General features: G+C 36.8%; 1 protein-coding gene and 1 pseudogene across 1 annotated transcript; one reads left to right on the top strand and one right to left on the bottom strand.

Moving 5' to 3' along the window:
- Positions 1-6,627, bottom strand: part of LOC108284729 — a 59,155-nt pseudogene extending 52,528 nt beyond the window's left edge.
- Positions 6,596-9,530, top strand: PPP4R3C (protein phosphatase 4 regulatory subunit 3C). Its single transcript, XM_017501608.2, has one exon. It carries the CDS (start codon positions 6,626-6,628, stop codon positions 8,963-8,965), a length of 2,340 nt encoding a protein of 779 aa, XP_017357097.1. The 5' UTR covers positions 6,596-6,625; the 3' UTR covers positions 8,966-9,530.
- Positions 9,531-18,415: the final 8,885 nt, after the last annotated feature.

Below are 18,415 nucleotides of genomic sequence, written 5' to 3'. Positions count from 1 at the left end.
GGGAAGGGAAGGAAAGAAGGAAGGAAGGAAGGGAGGGAGGGAGGGAGGGAGGGAAGGGAAGGGAGGGAAGGAAGGAAGGAAAAGGGAAGGAAGGGAGGGAGGGAAGGAGGGAAGGGAAGGGAAAGAGAAAGGGAAGGGAAAGGAAGAGAAAGAAGCGAAGAAAAAAGAAAGAAAGAAAGAAAGGAAAGAAAGAAAGAACAAAGGAAAGAAAGAAAGGAAGGAAGAAAAAGAAAAGAAAAGAAAAGAAAGAAAGAGGAAGGAAGGAGGGAAGGAAGTGATAGCAGATCAGCAAGCAGTAACAAAACACAAAAGATAGCTTTTCAGGAAGAATGATCTAGATCTTCACACAAGTAGTAACGTGTCCAATATCAAGACTAAGAATTCCCCTATTTATCACGAAATTTTTGTTTCTGTTTCTGACTCAATTCAGTTTTCTCATCATATATCAAATATATTCAAGGCACCCCTTTAAATATTAATTGAATTAAGGCATAAATGTTAAGATGAAATAAACTGCTCCCTATAAAATGAAAATGTATATTGCATGACATAAATATAACTTACACTATACTGAAGAAATGAAGATGATTATATCTCTAGGCAAAACTTGAGTATTTTTTAACTCCAAATTATGCTCCTTAATAGTATTTATACAACATGGCTATAGGGTAATTAATAAGCAGAGAGCTAATGTTATTCTTGATGATCAAGGTGGGAAAAGGAAGTAACATAGTCTATTCAAATAGAGAAGAAAAGATCTATGAATTACAGAATTTAAAACAAAACTGGAAATGAGTCTAGAAGTAACTATTTGAACAGAAGAAAAAACAGAGAACATGGCACTGACAGCACCTGAAATTTACATGAGGTTAAAAGAACATTTTCCCCTTTTTCTTTCCTCTCCTTAATTCATGAGGTGTGAGTAATAGATTCTGGATCTTCCAAGGAAGCCATGCACACAACTAGTACTGAGAATGTACTAGTGCTAACAAAAACTGCCTATGGATCCAAGAAAATATTTAAGTGATTTTTACCTCTGAGACACTGGGAAAATAATAGCTAGTACTGCTGCAATGCAGACCTAACAGGATGATGTTTTTCACCTGAGAATAAATGAAGATTTTTAAGTGTCTGCACATTCTAATGCTCTATATAGGGTAATCGTACATCTCTTGTTGCCCAGGGAAGTTCTTGGTTGTACTTGTCCAGGCTTATGAAAGAATACATCATTGCTCCCAATTCTTCACTCTTCCATCTACCCACATACTTTGTTATACAACTCTGCTATGATTTCCCTGTCTAGGTGGAACATACTTTTCCATCTCTTGATTCTGGTCTTGTCCATGAACTTGATTTGGTCAAACAGAAGCTTGAAATGGGTTGAACATTTTAATACTAGAAAATAAGGGTTCTTTCAACACTTGAGAGTAGATGGAAAAGCTGAAGTTCCTACCTAAGATTTCACTCAGTGTTGGGGAAGGAATATTTGACAGAACATAGAGGAAAACCTGCAACTAAAATTCTAGAAAAGCAAAATATTGTTTCCTTGGTCTCCATCAATAAAAAGAAAACTATCAAAAAAGATGGAATTTAGGTATCAGAAGAAATAACAAAAATGTATTTTGTAAATTAAAAATCTCTCCTGATAAGACTGTCTAGTTATTCCATAAGAGTACTGAACATAAAGTTCAAATTCAATGTTTCATCCCCAGTGCCTGGTATATGGCCTGGCCATAGGGGTTTCTCAATGACCATTTGTGGAATAAATAAATGGATTATTGGAAATTATCCTATAAATAATGTTTATTTGTTCATGCATTTATGCTTCAAATAATTGTTGAGAAACTACATGCACCATGCCTGTGGTAGATGCTAGGGACACAGCAGTGTGCAAAATAAGGAAATCATAGCCTTCATGCAGTTGATAGTCTGGTTTCAGAAAACAGAATAAATGAAGTTCAAAATGATCACATGATGATAAGTTGTATGGAGAAAATATACATTGAAGAAAAGTGATAGGTGAGTTGGAATGGAAGGCCCCTGCCATTTTAAAGAGGTTGTTAGGGAAGGTGTCACTAGAAAAACAAGAACATTTGAATAATTTTTTAAGAAAACGAGGGTGTTAGTTACGTAGATATTGGGAAATAGAGTGTTCCAGGTGGAAAGAAGGACAGAATCGAAGGTCCTGAGGCAAGTGTGCCCAATGTACTTCAGACACAGGATGGTGGCTAGTGTGGCTGGGGCAGATAAGGAAGAAAGAGACTACTAGGTGTAGAGCTCAAGTAGATCAAGGGGGCCAGATCTTATTGCAGTGGATAGGCGATAGTTAGAATGTTGGCTTTTATTCTAAGGTAGAAACATTAATTTTTAGCAAAGAAGTGGGAAAATGTGACTTATGTTTTAAATGAATCCTTTCTGGCTATTGCATTCAAAATACACTAATAGGGAAAAGGCAGAAACCAAGAGAAGAGACTATTAATAATTTGCAAATTAGAGATGATGGTGGCTTTGACACTGGTAGTAATAATGATAACAAATGTAATGAGAAGTAGGAGGATTCTGAACACATTTTGAAAGTCAGACAGATAATATATGTTAGAAGACTGAATGTGGGGAGTAAGAGAAAGGGAAAAATCAAGAATGACTCTATATTTTTTACCTGAGCCACAGGAAAGATGGAGTTGACACTGCTTGCCTTGTGTTTCAGATATTCCCATAAGATATGCCATAAAAGGAAACATTCCACAGCATAAGTTAGCTAGAAAATTTGTAGTAAACATGTAGGTATATTTTACACTAATTATTTTGAAGTTGAAAATTATAGGTGAGATACATTTGAATCACCATATTTTAATGCCATTTCATAAAATCAAAACTCACTTTGCTTTTCCCACTATGAAATGCTCTCTCCTCTTAGAATATTTAGACATCAAAATGTTTTATATACAGTCATGTGTCACTTAATGACAGGGATATGTTCTTGGAAATGCATCTTTAGGCAATTTTGTCATTGTGTGAATGCCATAGAACGTATTTACACAAACCTAGATGGTATAGCCTCCTACACACCTAGGCTATTTGATATAGCTTTTTGCTCCTAGGCTACACATCTGCACACCATGTCACTGTGCTGAATACGATAGGCAGTTAACAACACAATGGTAAATATTTCTATATCTAAACATAGATAAGGTAATGCATTGAGCTACAATGTTATGACAGCTAGGTGATAGGAATTTTTAAGTTCAACTATAATCTTATGGGACCAATATCATATATGCAGCCCATTGTAGACCTAAATGTCTTTATATGGCTGATGACTGTATAAATATTTTGTATGAGTTTACTGTACCTAAAATTCAGAAATGTGTGACTCATTCCTTTATTGTTTTCTAAATAACTGGAAATATAAAATTTAAACTCTAGTGGTCCTAAGATATGGATGAATTACAAGAGCCTTGTGTAAATGTAGTTTTAGAACACAGTCATGACGAACTAAATCTTACTACCCTACATTCATAGGGAGGAAATGTGAGAGGGGCAAGCATGCAAAACAAAAGAGGAATTATTAATCTTAGGACTCGATCTACTCATTTTTATTTTGAACTGGCCTCAAATATTTTTCTTCACATAATGAAATGAAGAAACACCAAATAACAGTCATAGGTGGAACAAAAACTACATTGTTGTAAACATCTTCTATAAAAATTTATATAGTCTAAGAGAGAACACTGCATATTGGGAAGAGCAAAGTGCAGAGTTGGAACTATAAAAGGACTGGTTTCAAGTTCTGGCATCATCACTTACTACAGGGATTTGTACCAAATGTTTGACTCAGTTTTGGAGTTTTATGTCTTTTCCTCTCTAGTAAGATAGTAATAATATCTTTCTTAGGTCACTTTTTATGAGGACTAAATGAAAAAGTACATAATGTACATTAAAAGGATTTACACAGCTCCTAGAATATGGTATTTTTTCAGTCTTATTACTTTGCTCCCTATGAAACAACTATAAAAATAACAAAATAATAATGTTAACTGATGAAGAAAAAAGGACATTGTTCTATTTATCAAACCAAATAAAGACAGGAACTGAAAGAAACTACTGCAGAAATAGCACTGAGAAACGTGAATATGAGACTTTCAGATTGTAGAGACTTTTGTTAACCTAATTAAGATAAAGGAACCTGAGTTGGCCTAAGGGAAACTCCCAGTGACAAAATTTTGAGAACACAGAGATTTGTGCTGAATGCCTCTCAGAGAATGGAACTTGAAGCCATATTCAAGGGACTGACAGTATTATAATTGATTCTGATAGAGACTTCAATATGAACACAGCAGAGAAAAAAATTAGACCATTAGCAAACATGTCAGTATTATTATTGTGTATTTGCACATTCTGTCATATTGAAAGAAAATTTGTTTAGTACATATATCATTCTTATATATATATGTCATTTATTAATTTTTATGTTTAAACATTATTTATAATTTGTAAATGCTTCTAAACCAGCAGTCTCCTGGCATTGATTTAAATTTTCCCAGGAAATAATTGTCATTTTGTATTCAATTCCCCAAGTGCCTCAGCTGTACTGTCATAAGTAATATTCTTGAACTGCAATCTACTGTAGGCCACACTGTAGAAGAGGTGTGTGCAAGTTTTTCTTTTCCACTTAAGAATTGTCACACATCTCCAATGCTATGTAAAATGAAGTGATTGCTACAAACAGGATCTTCAAGTCCAAATGTGCTTGATGTGCCCCAATTCTTAGCTTTCCCTTGCAATAACAGGGTTAATGTTTTGGAAAAATATATTTTAAAGGAAAACTGCAAAACTTGCTGCTACATCAAAAATCAACTTGGCTACTATTAAAATTATATTTAACAGAGTTGCCATATCCAGGCTTCTATTTTTCAGTTGGCTATACACAGATGTGGATCTAAAGGAGGAAGTGCGTGACTTTCATCTTGACTTGATAATTTTATGTTGATTACAAATTATATAGATGGAAAAAATGTGAAATAAAGTGTAATGAAGGCCAAGAAAAGAAGGGGATAGCATAGTTCAATGGCTGAGAAAACCAGTTTTGGAAGCAGAAAGACATGTTGAACACAGAGTTCCTCAACTTATTAGTGTATGACCTTTGGCAATTTATTTAACATCTCCAATTTATTTCCTCATCCTAAAAGTATTGCTAATACCCCTATATCACAGGATCATTATGTAAACTAAGTAAGAAAGTAGCTCTAACGTTCTTGTCAGTGTCTTGAACATAATAAGCATAAAGGTATTATTAGATTTGATCATTTATGTTACTACCTTTCTTCACAATAATAATAAGTAATCAATTATTATTAGTTGTGGTTATTATTATTATAAAGAAAAGAAATAAAATAATTGATCTGTGATGGTCAGTACTCATTCTTCGCTAATTTCAACTCAGTTTTCCTTTGGCCCAGTCCTTACCTACGAATGAGGAGTGTCCTTATGGAGTGGGAAAATTTGGGAAAATGTTTTCCCCATTGTGCTAGAAGATAGAGCTTCAGGCTGAGCTAAACAGACCAAAGGAGTTAACCAGCTCCTTCTTAAAACAATCCTCCCAAAGGATGTCTAAGTGAATGATAAAGATTTATGCCAAGCCTTATTGGGTAGACTGAATCCCATTTCTCTGATTCTTGCTAATGGTCTATAGGTCATGTGCTCCTGCTTATTTTTTGGACCAGCCTTTTCTTGACATAGAATATGAAATGTGAACTTTGTCAGGATACAAATGATTAAAGTTTCTTTTATCAAAGTTCCTAAGTCTCCATTTCCAAATACCTGATGAGTGAAAATGTTTCAGAGAACAAAACTCTTTATAGAAAAATCATATTCTACTTCCTAAGTTTCCATTTGTAAGCTTGGTGGCAGCTCTTTTTAACAAGTATAGTACTTGTTAAATAAGCACATTCTGTTGGGGCAGAATTCTAGGGAAATCACAAGATTCCTGCCAGAATGATGCTTTTCTAGACAATGCAAAACAGTCCAAGAAACTTGCTTTTTTTTTTTTTTTTTTGAGACAGTTTTGCTCTTGTTGCCCCAGGCTGGATCTTGGCTCATTGCATCCTCTGCCTCCTGTGTTCAAGCCATTCTCCTGCCTAAGCCACCCTAGTAGCTGGAATTACAGGCACCCACTACCACGCCCACCTAATTTTTGTATTTTTAGTAGAGACAGGGTTTCACCATGTTGGCCAGGCTGGTCTCGAACTCCTGACCTCATGTGATCCACTCGCCTCAAGCCTCCCAAAGTGCTGGGATTACAGGTGTGAGCGCACCATGCCCAGCCTGAAACTCACTTTTTAAGAGACAATAGGGGATGGGGAGTTGGGGGGCAATGGCGAGAAGAAGATTCAGTGTGCTCGAGGTGGGGGAAAGTGAGAGGTAACAGGGGCTCCAGATGGAACCAGAGGAAACCCCGCTGCCTTCTGGCCTCTCTGGAGGCTTGGCCCCACCCCTGTAATCATTAGTGATTTGCCATCTTCTGTTACGAGTGCCCTCTCGGCCACCGTCGTTGCGGCAGCTTACGTGCCGTACTGGAGGCAGCGTAGCCGAGACCGGACGTGACTTGGCGAGGCTAGAGGACGCCATGGCAGACCCCCGGTACAGAGTAAACGTCCATCTCCTGAACGAAAACCAGCAATGGGTCGCTCTAGGCACCGGTCACATCTCATCCACTTACGATGAGCAGTTCCAGTGCATGTCGCTGCTTGTTCGGTCGGATTCAGATGGGTCAGTCATCTTGCGGTCACAGATACTGCCAGACAGGCCCTATCGGAAACATCAAGAGACACTAATTGTTTGGTATGAAGCTGAGAAACGTGGTATGGTGCTGAATTTCCAGGACCCAGCTGGCTGCCAAGATATTTGGGAAGAAATTTGCCAAGTTCAAGGTAAAGATCCATCTGTCCTAATCACACAGGACATTTCAGATGAATCAGAAGAAGAATTTGATGAAATGTCAGAAATTAGTTATGTGATTGAGCTGCCTGACTGTGAACTCGATAGACTTGATCAAATTGCTAACATAGTTACCTCAGTTCACTCGTCACCTATCCGTAGAGAAAGGCTGGCTCTGATGTTGAAAAATGAGGCTTATATTCAAAAACTACTGCAACTGTTCCACACTTGTGAAAACCTAGAGAATACTGAAGGTTTATACTGTTTGTATGAAATTATTAAGGGAATCTTACTCCTCAACAAAGCATGTCTGTTAGACATAATGTTTTCTGATGAGCATATCATGGATGTGGTGGGATGCCTTGAGTATGATCCTGATTTGGATCAGCCAAAAAGGCATAGGGACTACTTGATCCACAATGCAAAGTTCAAGGAAGTTATACCAATGACTAACTCTGAACTTAAGCAAAAAATACATCAGACATACATAGTACAGTACATTTATGATATTCTTTTGCCTGTGCCAAACATGTTTGAAGAGAGTCTTCTTTCTACACTTGCAACATTTATTTTCTACAACAAGGCTGAGATAGTCAGCACGCTGCAGAAAGACCACAAATTTTTGTTTGAAGCTTTTGCACAGTTAAGGGATGAGACTATACATGAAAATAGACGGTGTGAATTGCTATTTTTTTTCAAGGAATTATGTTCATTTTCTCAGGCATTACAGCCTGAAATCAAGGATGAACTGTTAGAAACGCTGACACAGTGGGGAATTCTTCCTGTTCTTAAAATCGTAATGATCAGGGATAATTTGCAAGTAAGGTCAGCTGCTGCAGATATATGTGCTTATCTAGTGGAATACAGTCCATCCAAGATCCGAGAATTTATAATTTCAGAAGCCCACCTGTGCAATGACAGTGACCTTTTCATTAATGTAATAATTAAACAAATGATCTGTGATACCGATCCTGAGTTAGGAGGGGCTGCTCATTTGATGGCAGTTCTCCGTACTCTACTTGATCCAAGCAACATGCCGTCAACACCTGAGAAAACTGAAAGAAGTGAATTTCTACATCTCTTCTACAAACATTGCATGCATATATTGGTAGCACCACTTTTAGCTGCCACCTCAAAACACAACTGTGAGGAGGATGATATATTTGGATATGAGAAAATCAAAAATTGCCCTAATAATAATCAAACAGCACAGCTGCTTGCTTTGATATTAGAGCTACTTACGTTTTGTGTAGAACATCACACATACTACATGAGAAACTACATCTTGAACAAAGACCTGCTAAGAAAAGCCTTGATCTTGATGAAATCAAAGCATACTCACCTGATTTTGTGTGCTCTTCGCTTTATGAGAAGGATGATTGGCGTTAAAGATGAAGTTTATATTTGTTACATCATCGAGGGAAATCTTTTCGGGCCAGTTGTAAATGCTCTTCTAGATAATGGCACTCGGTACAATATGTTGAATTCAGCTATTCTTGAGCTATTTGAATACATAAGAGTGGAAAATATCAAGTCTCTTGTTTCACATATAGTTGAAAAGTTTTATAACACTCTTGAATCGATTAGATATGTTCAAACATTCCAAGGATTGAAGATTAACTATGAACAAGAGAGATACACACAAACTGAAATACGAAAGAATTTACATGCTGTACTGCAAAATATAGTAGTTTGCACAGGTACCGAAGAAGAAATGGAGGTGAAAGAAGAAATGTGTTTTACAGAAGGCGCAGAAGAAGCAGATATGCCACCACTGGAAGATGATGATGAATTTATGGAGACTAAACGAACCCAAGAACATGAAGACAAGATAGACTCTCCTAAAAGAACATCTTCTGGTGACTTCGGATTCTCTTCATCTTATTCTGCTTGTGCTGCTATTGGAACAAGTGGCCCAGGTGATAACAGTGTGGTTTGTTCAGTGGATCATCCAGATGATGAAAAAGAAAAAGAAGAAGATGAAGAAGATGAAACATCCCCCAAGAAGAAACCTCATCTTAGCTCCTAAAATCTGTATAGGGGACCCTCAACATAATTCTATAAACATCAATGAGCTAAAAAGACTGATTCCACCAACTTTTACATGTGAACTTATAATGATAAATTACAAATATGATGAGTTAAGAAGGTTTAATTCTGTAAAAACAAAATTTCTCATAATCTTTAGAAAAATAGTAATGAGCACCTGGGTGATGAACTTAAGCGAGAAAGTCTTAATTGGGGGCATGATTTGGAAATCATCTCTGGGGAGGAAAGTCTTAGTTTGGAGTGGGGAAGAACCAGGTTGATAAAATAATATTAATGTAATTTTGTTCTAGAGGTATATTATTAGAAAAAGTAGTAACAGTTCAGTTGAAAAGCCTACAACATTACTTGTATAATGGTTCTAGCCATGGTATTCTTTCCTTCAGTTACCTTTTTAACACAAAATTGTGTTTATTTGAAAAACAAAGTTAACTACAAAAAAAAGTCCGTTCAGACATTTCTGTAAAGATATAACAAAATTTCAGCCTATATGTAATTGGAAAGATGTAGCTTTCAGAATGAACTTTCATTAATTAAAAAAGCAAGCTGAATTTACAATGTGGAGTTATTTGTTTTTATTATAGAAATATATTCTCTCACAGTTCTGGAAACTGGAAGTCCAAAATTAAGGTGTCAGCAAAGCCATGACTGCTCTGAGACACTGGATAGCATCCTTCCTTGTTGTTTCCTAGCTTCCGTGGGTTGGCATCTTGAAGTTCATTGGCTTGTAGCTATATTAGTCCAAACTTTGCCTCTGTGGTCAATGGCATTCTTCTGGTGTCTATGCAGTTGTTAACGTAACTTTTTTTTTAGGTGGAGTCTCACTCTGTCATCGAGGCTGGAGTGTAGTGAACCTCTGCCTTCTAGGTTCAAGCAATCCTCCTGCCTCAGCCTCCCATATAGCTGGGACTACAGGCATGCACCACCATGCCCAGCTAATTTTTGTATTTTTTGTGGATACTGGGTTTTGCCATGTTGGCCAGGCTGGTTTCGAACACCTGACCTCAAGTGATTCCCCCACCTCGGCATCCCAAAGTACTTGGATTATAGGCATGAACCACCATGCCCAGCCTAATGTAACTATTTCAGGTAAGAGATGGCAAGCATCGATCCGGTAGCATTTGCAAAATTTTCGCTACGATCTTGGGAGTGAGTAAAACAGAGTGCTTTCTACTTCCTAGAATGTGCCTAGGTAAAGTTTGAATTTTTTCTATAGATGGGGTCTCAATATGTTGCCCAGCTGGTCCTCAAATTCCTGGCCTTAAATCATCCTCCCACCTCAGAAAAATTTCTGTTTTGATGTTATTTCTCTTTATTCTTCTCCTATCAGCTAGTTTTAATCTGCCATTTTAAAAATTAATGCTGTAGGGAAATAAAAGAATATTTGCATTTTTTGCTGTCTTTTTCCCAGTGAGTTTATAAGGGAAGATGAAGGAGGACATCAATATAAATGGGATATAAAAATAAAATGTTTTTGAAGAAAGAAGAAGAAAAAAATGAGAAAAGTACAGGCATTCTATTGAGCTGTGTAACCTCTATGAGCCCTTTTCTAGTCTTAGCTACTTAATGTTAGGGAAACCAGCGTGACAAGCAAAATGGTGAAAAAGCAAATTGGCCATTAGATGGCATAACCTGCTATTAAGGGAACATTTAAGAGGGCAACAAAGCAGAAAAGCAATCCTTACTGCCTACACAGTGAGTGAAAAATTAACCAAAATGTTCAGTCTCTCTAGGTATGGTGAGTGAGAAGATAACATGTCAAGAAAGTTTATTTCATCTTTAAGTTTTCTAGAAGTAACTTCAAAAGGAACTTTAAGTAGGTTATTGATGATAGAAAAAGAAGAAACATTTTGAAATTGCCCTGTATTTACCATAAAATCCCGGTGAGCATTTTTGAAGAGGTGCCCTGGACTCTTCAAGGTTTGAATACATGCTTTGAACACATGACTTCTGGTAATTTTAATGGCTTAGTCACTTTCTAAACAACAAAAAGAGAGAGAGTGATATAAAAGATAAAGCAAAAGCCTCATATTCATACAGCCCTTGATGATCATGCAGGCCCTGATGCTTACCAGTTTCATGACCTTAGACAATTTACTTATTTTCTCCTCAAGCTACAATTTCTCCATCTTGTTTTAAAAATTAGAAACTATATGTAAATTATCTGGAACATTTTTAGCACTCAAGAAATAGCTTTTAAAAATCATTAGCAGCAGGAGCAGTAGTATAATTATTTCTAAGAAGATGAGGGATAAAGCCAGCTATAACCACTTATATGACAAGTTATGCTCATAAATTAATAATCTTATATTCTGGATCAAATTGACAGCAACATAACAAATTAAAAATTAAAGAGTTCAGCCCTGGTTGAAGGATAATTCTATGTGTGTATATTGTGTCCTGCTGAGACACAACTGAAATAAAAACAAAGTAGAAAGAAAAATAAACTCTCATATAGCAATGAAGACATGGGTAGAGTGATGTCTAGCATGTTAACCAAGGAATGGGTGCTAGATGACAGAAGTAAAGAGTGAAATTGAAATTAGAAGAGTAGGAGCAGAAGTGGGGAGGGAACTGGAGATCTGTAAAGGTGACAAGAGCCACTAAGCCTTATTCCTTCCATGCTTCACCCCAGTAAGCAGAGCAGGCAACTAGAATATATCCCTACATAACAGACCAAATGTCCTTTCCCTAAAGCAAACGAAATAACAAAGCTGAGGTTCTTGATATGGATGTTGTTTCCTCAGAGTTAAGCCCTTTAAGGTGTTGGAAGATCTAAAATGCTGAAAGTTTACCACGTTTAAAGAACAAATCACAGTGTTTTCAGGAAAGAGCCATATTAATGCCTGGCTCTCATCCAAGAAGTACAGTCTGAGAGTATAAATGGTGCCCTTGAAAGTGTTTACAATTGGTAGGGTCGCCCCATCCTGAGTGTTACCTACATCAATTAGGAAAGTAAGTTGAGAATGCTAGCCGGCAAACCTTAAGGTTCCCAGTTCAGTTAAAATAATTCAGCCTAGTCCTTGTTTGGGAGATTTGCTAAAGTGCAGTCAACCCAATATGCTTCTTTGTCCATGCTCAGCTTGGGGGCATGACATTAGTCTGTTCCAAGGAAGGATTGAGAACGAAGGTGAGGTTGATATCAAGAGGCACGCATGTGCACATGTGTATGTGTGCAGGAGCTGGGATAATCTCCTGTTGTTTCTGACAGACCTCTCTATAAGGTAAAGGGGAAAGGTGGTTAGACTTATCTGGCTGCAAGTGGCCAGCCCAGCAGTCAGTTAAATTGAAGGTCCTCGCAACTGTTTGGGAAACCTGCACCAGAATGTTTTCCTTGGGGTGGAAGGCTCCTGAGGCAGTCCTGACAGACAAAGATCATTAATGCCCTTCCTTTTTCCGTACAACCTTAGGTGCTAGGTTGTTGCTTTTTCTCTATCTCCACAATACCTGAATCTACTATTCTGGTAACTATAACTTTGATTTTTTTTTTTAAATCATATCCTACACTCACCCAAACCTTTCATCTAGAAGGATCAGGTGCAAGAGGGACAAGGACATTTTTATGCAAGGTAACTGAAATTAGGTTTGAATCTCTTAGGTCCCATTTTTGCCAAGTTGCTCCCTATAGGTATACTAATAACTGGGGAAAGAAATGTGCTCATGTCCAGGAATGGTCAGGACAGAATTCCAAATTTTCAAAATAAGTCTATATAATTTCCCACCCCTTCAGTCCTAAACTCTAGCCAATAGATGACTAAAAGAAGGTGATCACTTTCTGGGGATAGCCACATTCAATGTGCAAGTTGTTGTACTCTGATGTAGGGTTTCTTAAATTTACCAGTATTGATATTTTGTCCTAGATAACTAGTTGTCGGGACTGTCCTATGCATTGTAGGATATTTAGCGGCATCTATGACCTCTATTCACTAGATGCTAGCAGCACAGGCTCAGTTATGACAACCAAAAATGTATCTAGAAGATTTTAAATATTTCTTGAGTGGGCAAAAATCACCCTTGATTGTGAAACACTAATTAAAAATGTGTAAAGCTCTATTTAAGGGCTTCCCTTATTATGTGGGTGTTGGGTCCACTTCCACTAGCCTGAGTCAACTTCTCTCTTTTCACTCTACTTGCAAGGGTCAAGTACACACAAAGACCAGGTTCATAATGCATTTTTAATAAAAGAAAATTGGCCTTGCTTAGGAGTATAGAGATCCGGATCCTCCCTTTCATTAAAAGGTGACTGAGTCATATTATTTGACACCTGTGATTCTCAGCCTTCTTATTTGTGAAGTATGGCAAATAACACTGTTATGGTTAAATTGTATCCTGCTAAAATTCATTTGTTGAAGGATTTACCCCCTTATACCTCAGAATGTGACTGTATGTGGAGTTAGAGCATTTAAACTGGTAATTGAGATAAAATTAGGTCATATGTGTGGTCCTAGTCGAACATGACTGATTACTTAGAAGAAGAGGAGATTAGGACATAGACACATAGAAGGGAAAGGGCATACAAAGACACAGGGAGGAGGTGGCCATCAACAAGCCAAGGAGAAGAAAGAAACTCAGAAGAAAACAACTCTGATGACACCTTGATTTTGGACTTCTATCCTTCAGAATGGTGAGAAAATAAATTTCTGTTTAAGCAACCAGTGTGTGATAGTTTGTTATGGCAGCCCTAGCAAACTAATAAAAACACCTGATAGGAAGAAGATAAGAGTATATATTTTATGAATACCACAGAGTGATTAAGATAAAGTGTTCACAAATGAGATATGACAATAGCTATTCTTTATTGAGCAGGCATTGTATGTCAAGCACATTATCCTAGGTGATTTTCCTACATTATTACTAATCACAATAAATATGGTAAATATGGTGGCCATGAGATGTGCCTTGTAGAAAGAGAGCATAGTTGACTAAGGACCCCAAGCACTGTGCTCTGAAATCATTGCCCTATTTCCTCCCAAATCACGCTTCCTAGGGCCGCCCCCATCCAGTGCTTAGCATGGCAGGGGTACTACAGCAGGCACATTCCTGGGAGTTGAAAGGCTCCTCTGACTGAAGATGTTAGTTTAAGGGCTTTCTGAAGGCCTTCCTGAACTCTTTTAGACTACACGGTGATCTAGGGTGTTTCCATCTTAGCTTCATTCCTTCTTCTTCACTTGAAGTCAGAATGCATCCTGACCTGATTACTCTCTCAGACTCCTCTAGCTTGCTCCCTGTTGCCTCTCACTGATATCTTCCCTGACAAAGTCCTTGTATGCTAAATCCTCACATGATGACTGTTTCCCAGAAAACATTGACAAACAGAGGCACACAGAAGTGTGTGCCCAGAATTACATAACAACTGCTAGTGGGACTATTCAGATATAAAGTTGTCTGACTCCATAGACTGAGTTTTTTCCCCAGCATGTATTGTGTCTCAAAATCTATATTGAAAGTACTTAAAAGTTTTAACCATTATATGCACCTACCATATGTATTTATTAATAATAAGGTAGCCATATGAAATCAATATAAGGTCTATGGACAATCTAAGCACATAAAGAATAACTGTCCCTCTTTCTGCTTTATGCATCCAAAGGTCATGTTGAGGTAACACTGCTTGAATTTCCCTTCACAGAAAGAGTACTCTGCAAACTATTTTCAGTATACCACTACGAGGTAGCTGGTGAAATTTAAGTCCCTGAAGCCAAGATTGGTAAAATAGCTAACTTTCATTACATCCCAAGCATTGTGCTAAGTACTTTATATATATTTATATGATACTTCAATAGTAACAGTGGAAGCACATATCACCACTTCTCCTCATATATCCCTCATGCTAGAGTTTAGTTGTTAATTTGAGAAAAATATTGGGAATAGGGGCTTACTTAATTTATTAAGACTAAGTTTCAGCCCCATTGAAGAATGCTGGTGTGAAATAAAAATCATGTCCAATTTTATAAAACTTAAAATTAAATATCTTGCATGAGTGGGTGTCTTAGCCACTAGACATGTGTCAATTCATGTTCCTCTCTAAGTTTCTAATGAATTCACTGTTTGCTTTCCTTTTCCTCTTTATTGCTTTGGAAGTTAAGTTATTCTTCTGATTCTAATCCAGTAGTTAGTTACCTTTAAATTGTAACAGGTACACTTCATCTTACACAGACTTAATTTAATCAATAAGTCTATCCTACTCTTGGATAATAAAGAAAAATATTTTATGTTAATCATTCCTCTATAGTATTGCGTAAGATTGCTGTTTTAATATATCTGACATGTTTAGCTGTTGCATTAGTCCATTCTCATGCTGCTGCAAAGAACTGCCCAAGACTGGGTAATTTATAAAGGAAAGAGCTTTAATTGATTCACAGTTCTGCAGGGCAGGGCAGGCCTCAGGAAACTTACAATCATGGCAGAAGGGGAAGCAAACACATCCTACTTCACATGGTGGCAGGAAGAAGAAATGCTGAGCAAAGGAGGAAAAGCCTCTTATAAAAACATCAGATCTTGTGAGAACTCACTCACTATCACAAGAATGGCATGGAGGTAACCGCCCACAAGATTCAATTACCTCCCACTGCATTCCTCCCATGATATGTAGGGATTATGGGATCTACAACTGAAGATTAGATTTGGGTGGGGACACGGCCAAACTGTATCAGCTTTTTATCTTTTTTTAAAAAAAACAAAACAAAACAAAACAAAAAACATAGTCTTGCTCTGTCACCCAGGCTGGAGTGCAGTGGCATGATCTCAGCTCACTGCAACCTCCACCTGCATTCAAACAATTCTCATGCTTCAGCCTCCTGAGTAGCTGGATTACAGGCGTGCACCACCGTGCCCAGCTAATTTTTGTATTTTCAGTAGAGACAGGGTTGCACCATGTTGGCCAGGTTGGTCTCAAACTCCTGACCTCAGGTGATCCATCCACCTCGGCCTCCCAAAGTGCTGGAATTAACAGGCATGAGCCACCTCACCCGGCCCATATCAGCTGTTTTTAATGGAAGGGTTTTGGTCTCCAAACTGTCGGAATCAGAAACAAACCAAATTTGAGATACGTTATTTCCTGCCCCACTGCAATGACTAAATTCAGCAATTATGTGGGTACTATTTAGAGAAAACTGCAGAAAACTACTTCTGTTGGACAGTTACTAAGGCAACTGTCTGGAAAAGAAAGACATATGAATGGGCTGAGGAGCCTGTTAAGCTATTCAATAATATTGAAATGTTTCTGCCATACACATTTTCAAAGATACTCTACAAAATCCAAAGACTGCTTTGATTTATCACATTTGACAGTGGAGAACATACAGTATTTTGGTGTATTTCCAAAGATTGTGAAATATAAAGAATTGCAGATTTATTTCATGCCTAAAATAACATAACCTGTGAAAAGCTATCCATATTTTTTCTCAGTTTTGAGGATTATTCTTTAAATGTAATTAAATTTTGTATAATTTCTATTGATAGTAAATATTATGATGTTTAAATGTATAATAGAGTTCATATTATGCGAAAAATCACACTATGATAGAGTTTAGAAAATACATCAGCTCCCCTTTGATAAATACATTTTTAATAATTGAATAATACATAATGGTTTTTATATATCTTCACTAATATTTTATACATAGAGGAAAAATGTGTGGGACATGGATTTGGAATGGCTAACTTTGGGTCTTAATTGAAGGATTTTCTACCTATTAGGCTTTAGATCATTCATATAACCTGAATTTCAGTGTACTTATCTATAACACAATGCTAATGCTACAAGTAAGAATGTAGGCAAAATTACAGAATGTTAAAATAACACTGGGAGGTTGATTAATATTGTCTACTTAGTTAATCTGACATTGTAACAGTTTCCTTTTTATACTTAACAACTAGTGCAGTTTCATTTTTATTTCTCACATAAAATATCATATCAGGTTATACACAGATATAACCCCATATTGGTACCCTGAAATTAGATTGTAAACAATGATTTATAGTAACTTCTATATTTATTATTGTAAAGTATTCATCTCACATGTAAAAGAATTGGTGCATTTTTCTTTGCTTTTTTTCTTCCTGTCTCTCTTTGGAAATTATAAAATGATATTTAAGATATAAATATAACCTTCTTATAAAATACCTACTAATAAGATCAAAGTGTCCATTTAGCATTCCTGAAATCTAAGATCTAGCATCCCTACATTTTGCTCAGCATCCATCCTTGATTACTTTGATGTACATGACTTTGGTGTTCCATGGATTTATATAAATGTACCCATAGAAAATTCATAATATTGCTATATTAGTAGATATTTACTTTTCATCTTATCCATTCTCCCTCATCTTCCTTATTTCTAATAGGGAATTCAATTTCCAATTCTTAGCAAAGCAGTTTGCCTCTGTGACAGGCTGAAAAATATATTCCCTAAAAAAAAAAAAAAAAATCTATATCCTAATCCCTGAAGCCTGTGAATGTTTCCTGAAATGGCAAAGTCTTTGCAGATGTGACTAAATTAAGAATCTTGAGAAGAGAATATTATCCTGGATTATGTGAATGGGCCCTAAATGAAATCACTTGTATCCTTATAAGATGAAGTCAGAGGTAGATTTGATACACACTCAAGGGAGAAGACAATGTGAAGAGGGAGCAGAGATTCGAAATTCTGGCCTTGAAGCCTGAAATGTTCAGGCCACAGCCAAGGACCGCCAGCAGCTATAAGAAGCTGAAGGAGGCAAGAAACAGATTGTTCCCTGGGGCCTCTGACATTGTAACAGTTTGATTTCCACCCAGTGATACTGACTATTGGAATTCTGGTCTCCAGAAATACAAAAAGAATTTTTTGCTGTTGTTTAATGCCACCCAGTTTGTGGTTATTTGCAACAGCATCCACAGTAAACTAATACATATTATAACAATTAAAAATACAAATTAAAATAATGAGATGTTATTCTGCACTTATGGGTAAAGATTTAAAATCTTGATGAAATATGGTGATGGAATAAAAGTTGGGTACTTTTAGACTATTTTACTGCAGTTTCTAAGTATCCATAGAAATAAATATTTAACCTTTGATTCATATATTATCTTCTTGGAATTTTTCCTACTAACATATTAAAAAATTTTGAAGAGACAAATGTACCTTGATATTTATTGCAGTATTATGTAGAGTAGCAAAATCTGGAAGCAACTCAAGTGTCCATCAGCTGGTAACTAGAATCACACATTATAGCATAGTATACAAATATGTAGCATCCTTTTTCCTCAGTTTCAGCTAAAGTTCCACTATTGGAAAACAAAATATAACAATATTTGCTAAAGTGAGGCACCAGTCCATTTATGCATATCATATAAACAAGTTATATGGCAGTGTGCAGTGGCTCACACCTGTAGTCACAGAACTTTGGGAGCTGGTGGTGGGAGGATCACTTGCAGCCAGGAGTTCAAGAT

The sequence above is a fragment of the Cebus imitator genome, unplaced genomic scaffold (genome assembly GCF_001604975.1).
Source record: "Cebus imitator isolate Cc_AM_T3 unplaced genomic scaffold, Cebus_imitator-1.0 Scaffold282, whole genome shotgun sequence".
Lineage (NCBI taxonomy): Eukaryota > Metazoa > Chordata > Mammalia > Primates > Cebidae > Cebus > Cebus imitator.
This window is presented reverse-complemented; position numbering and strand designations above follow the sequence as displayed.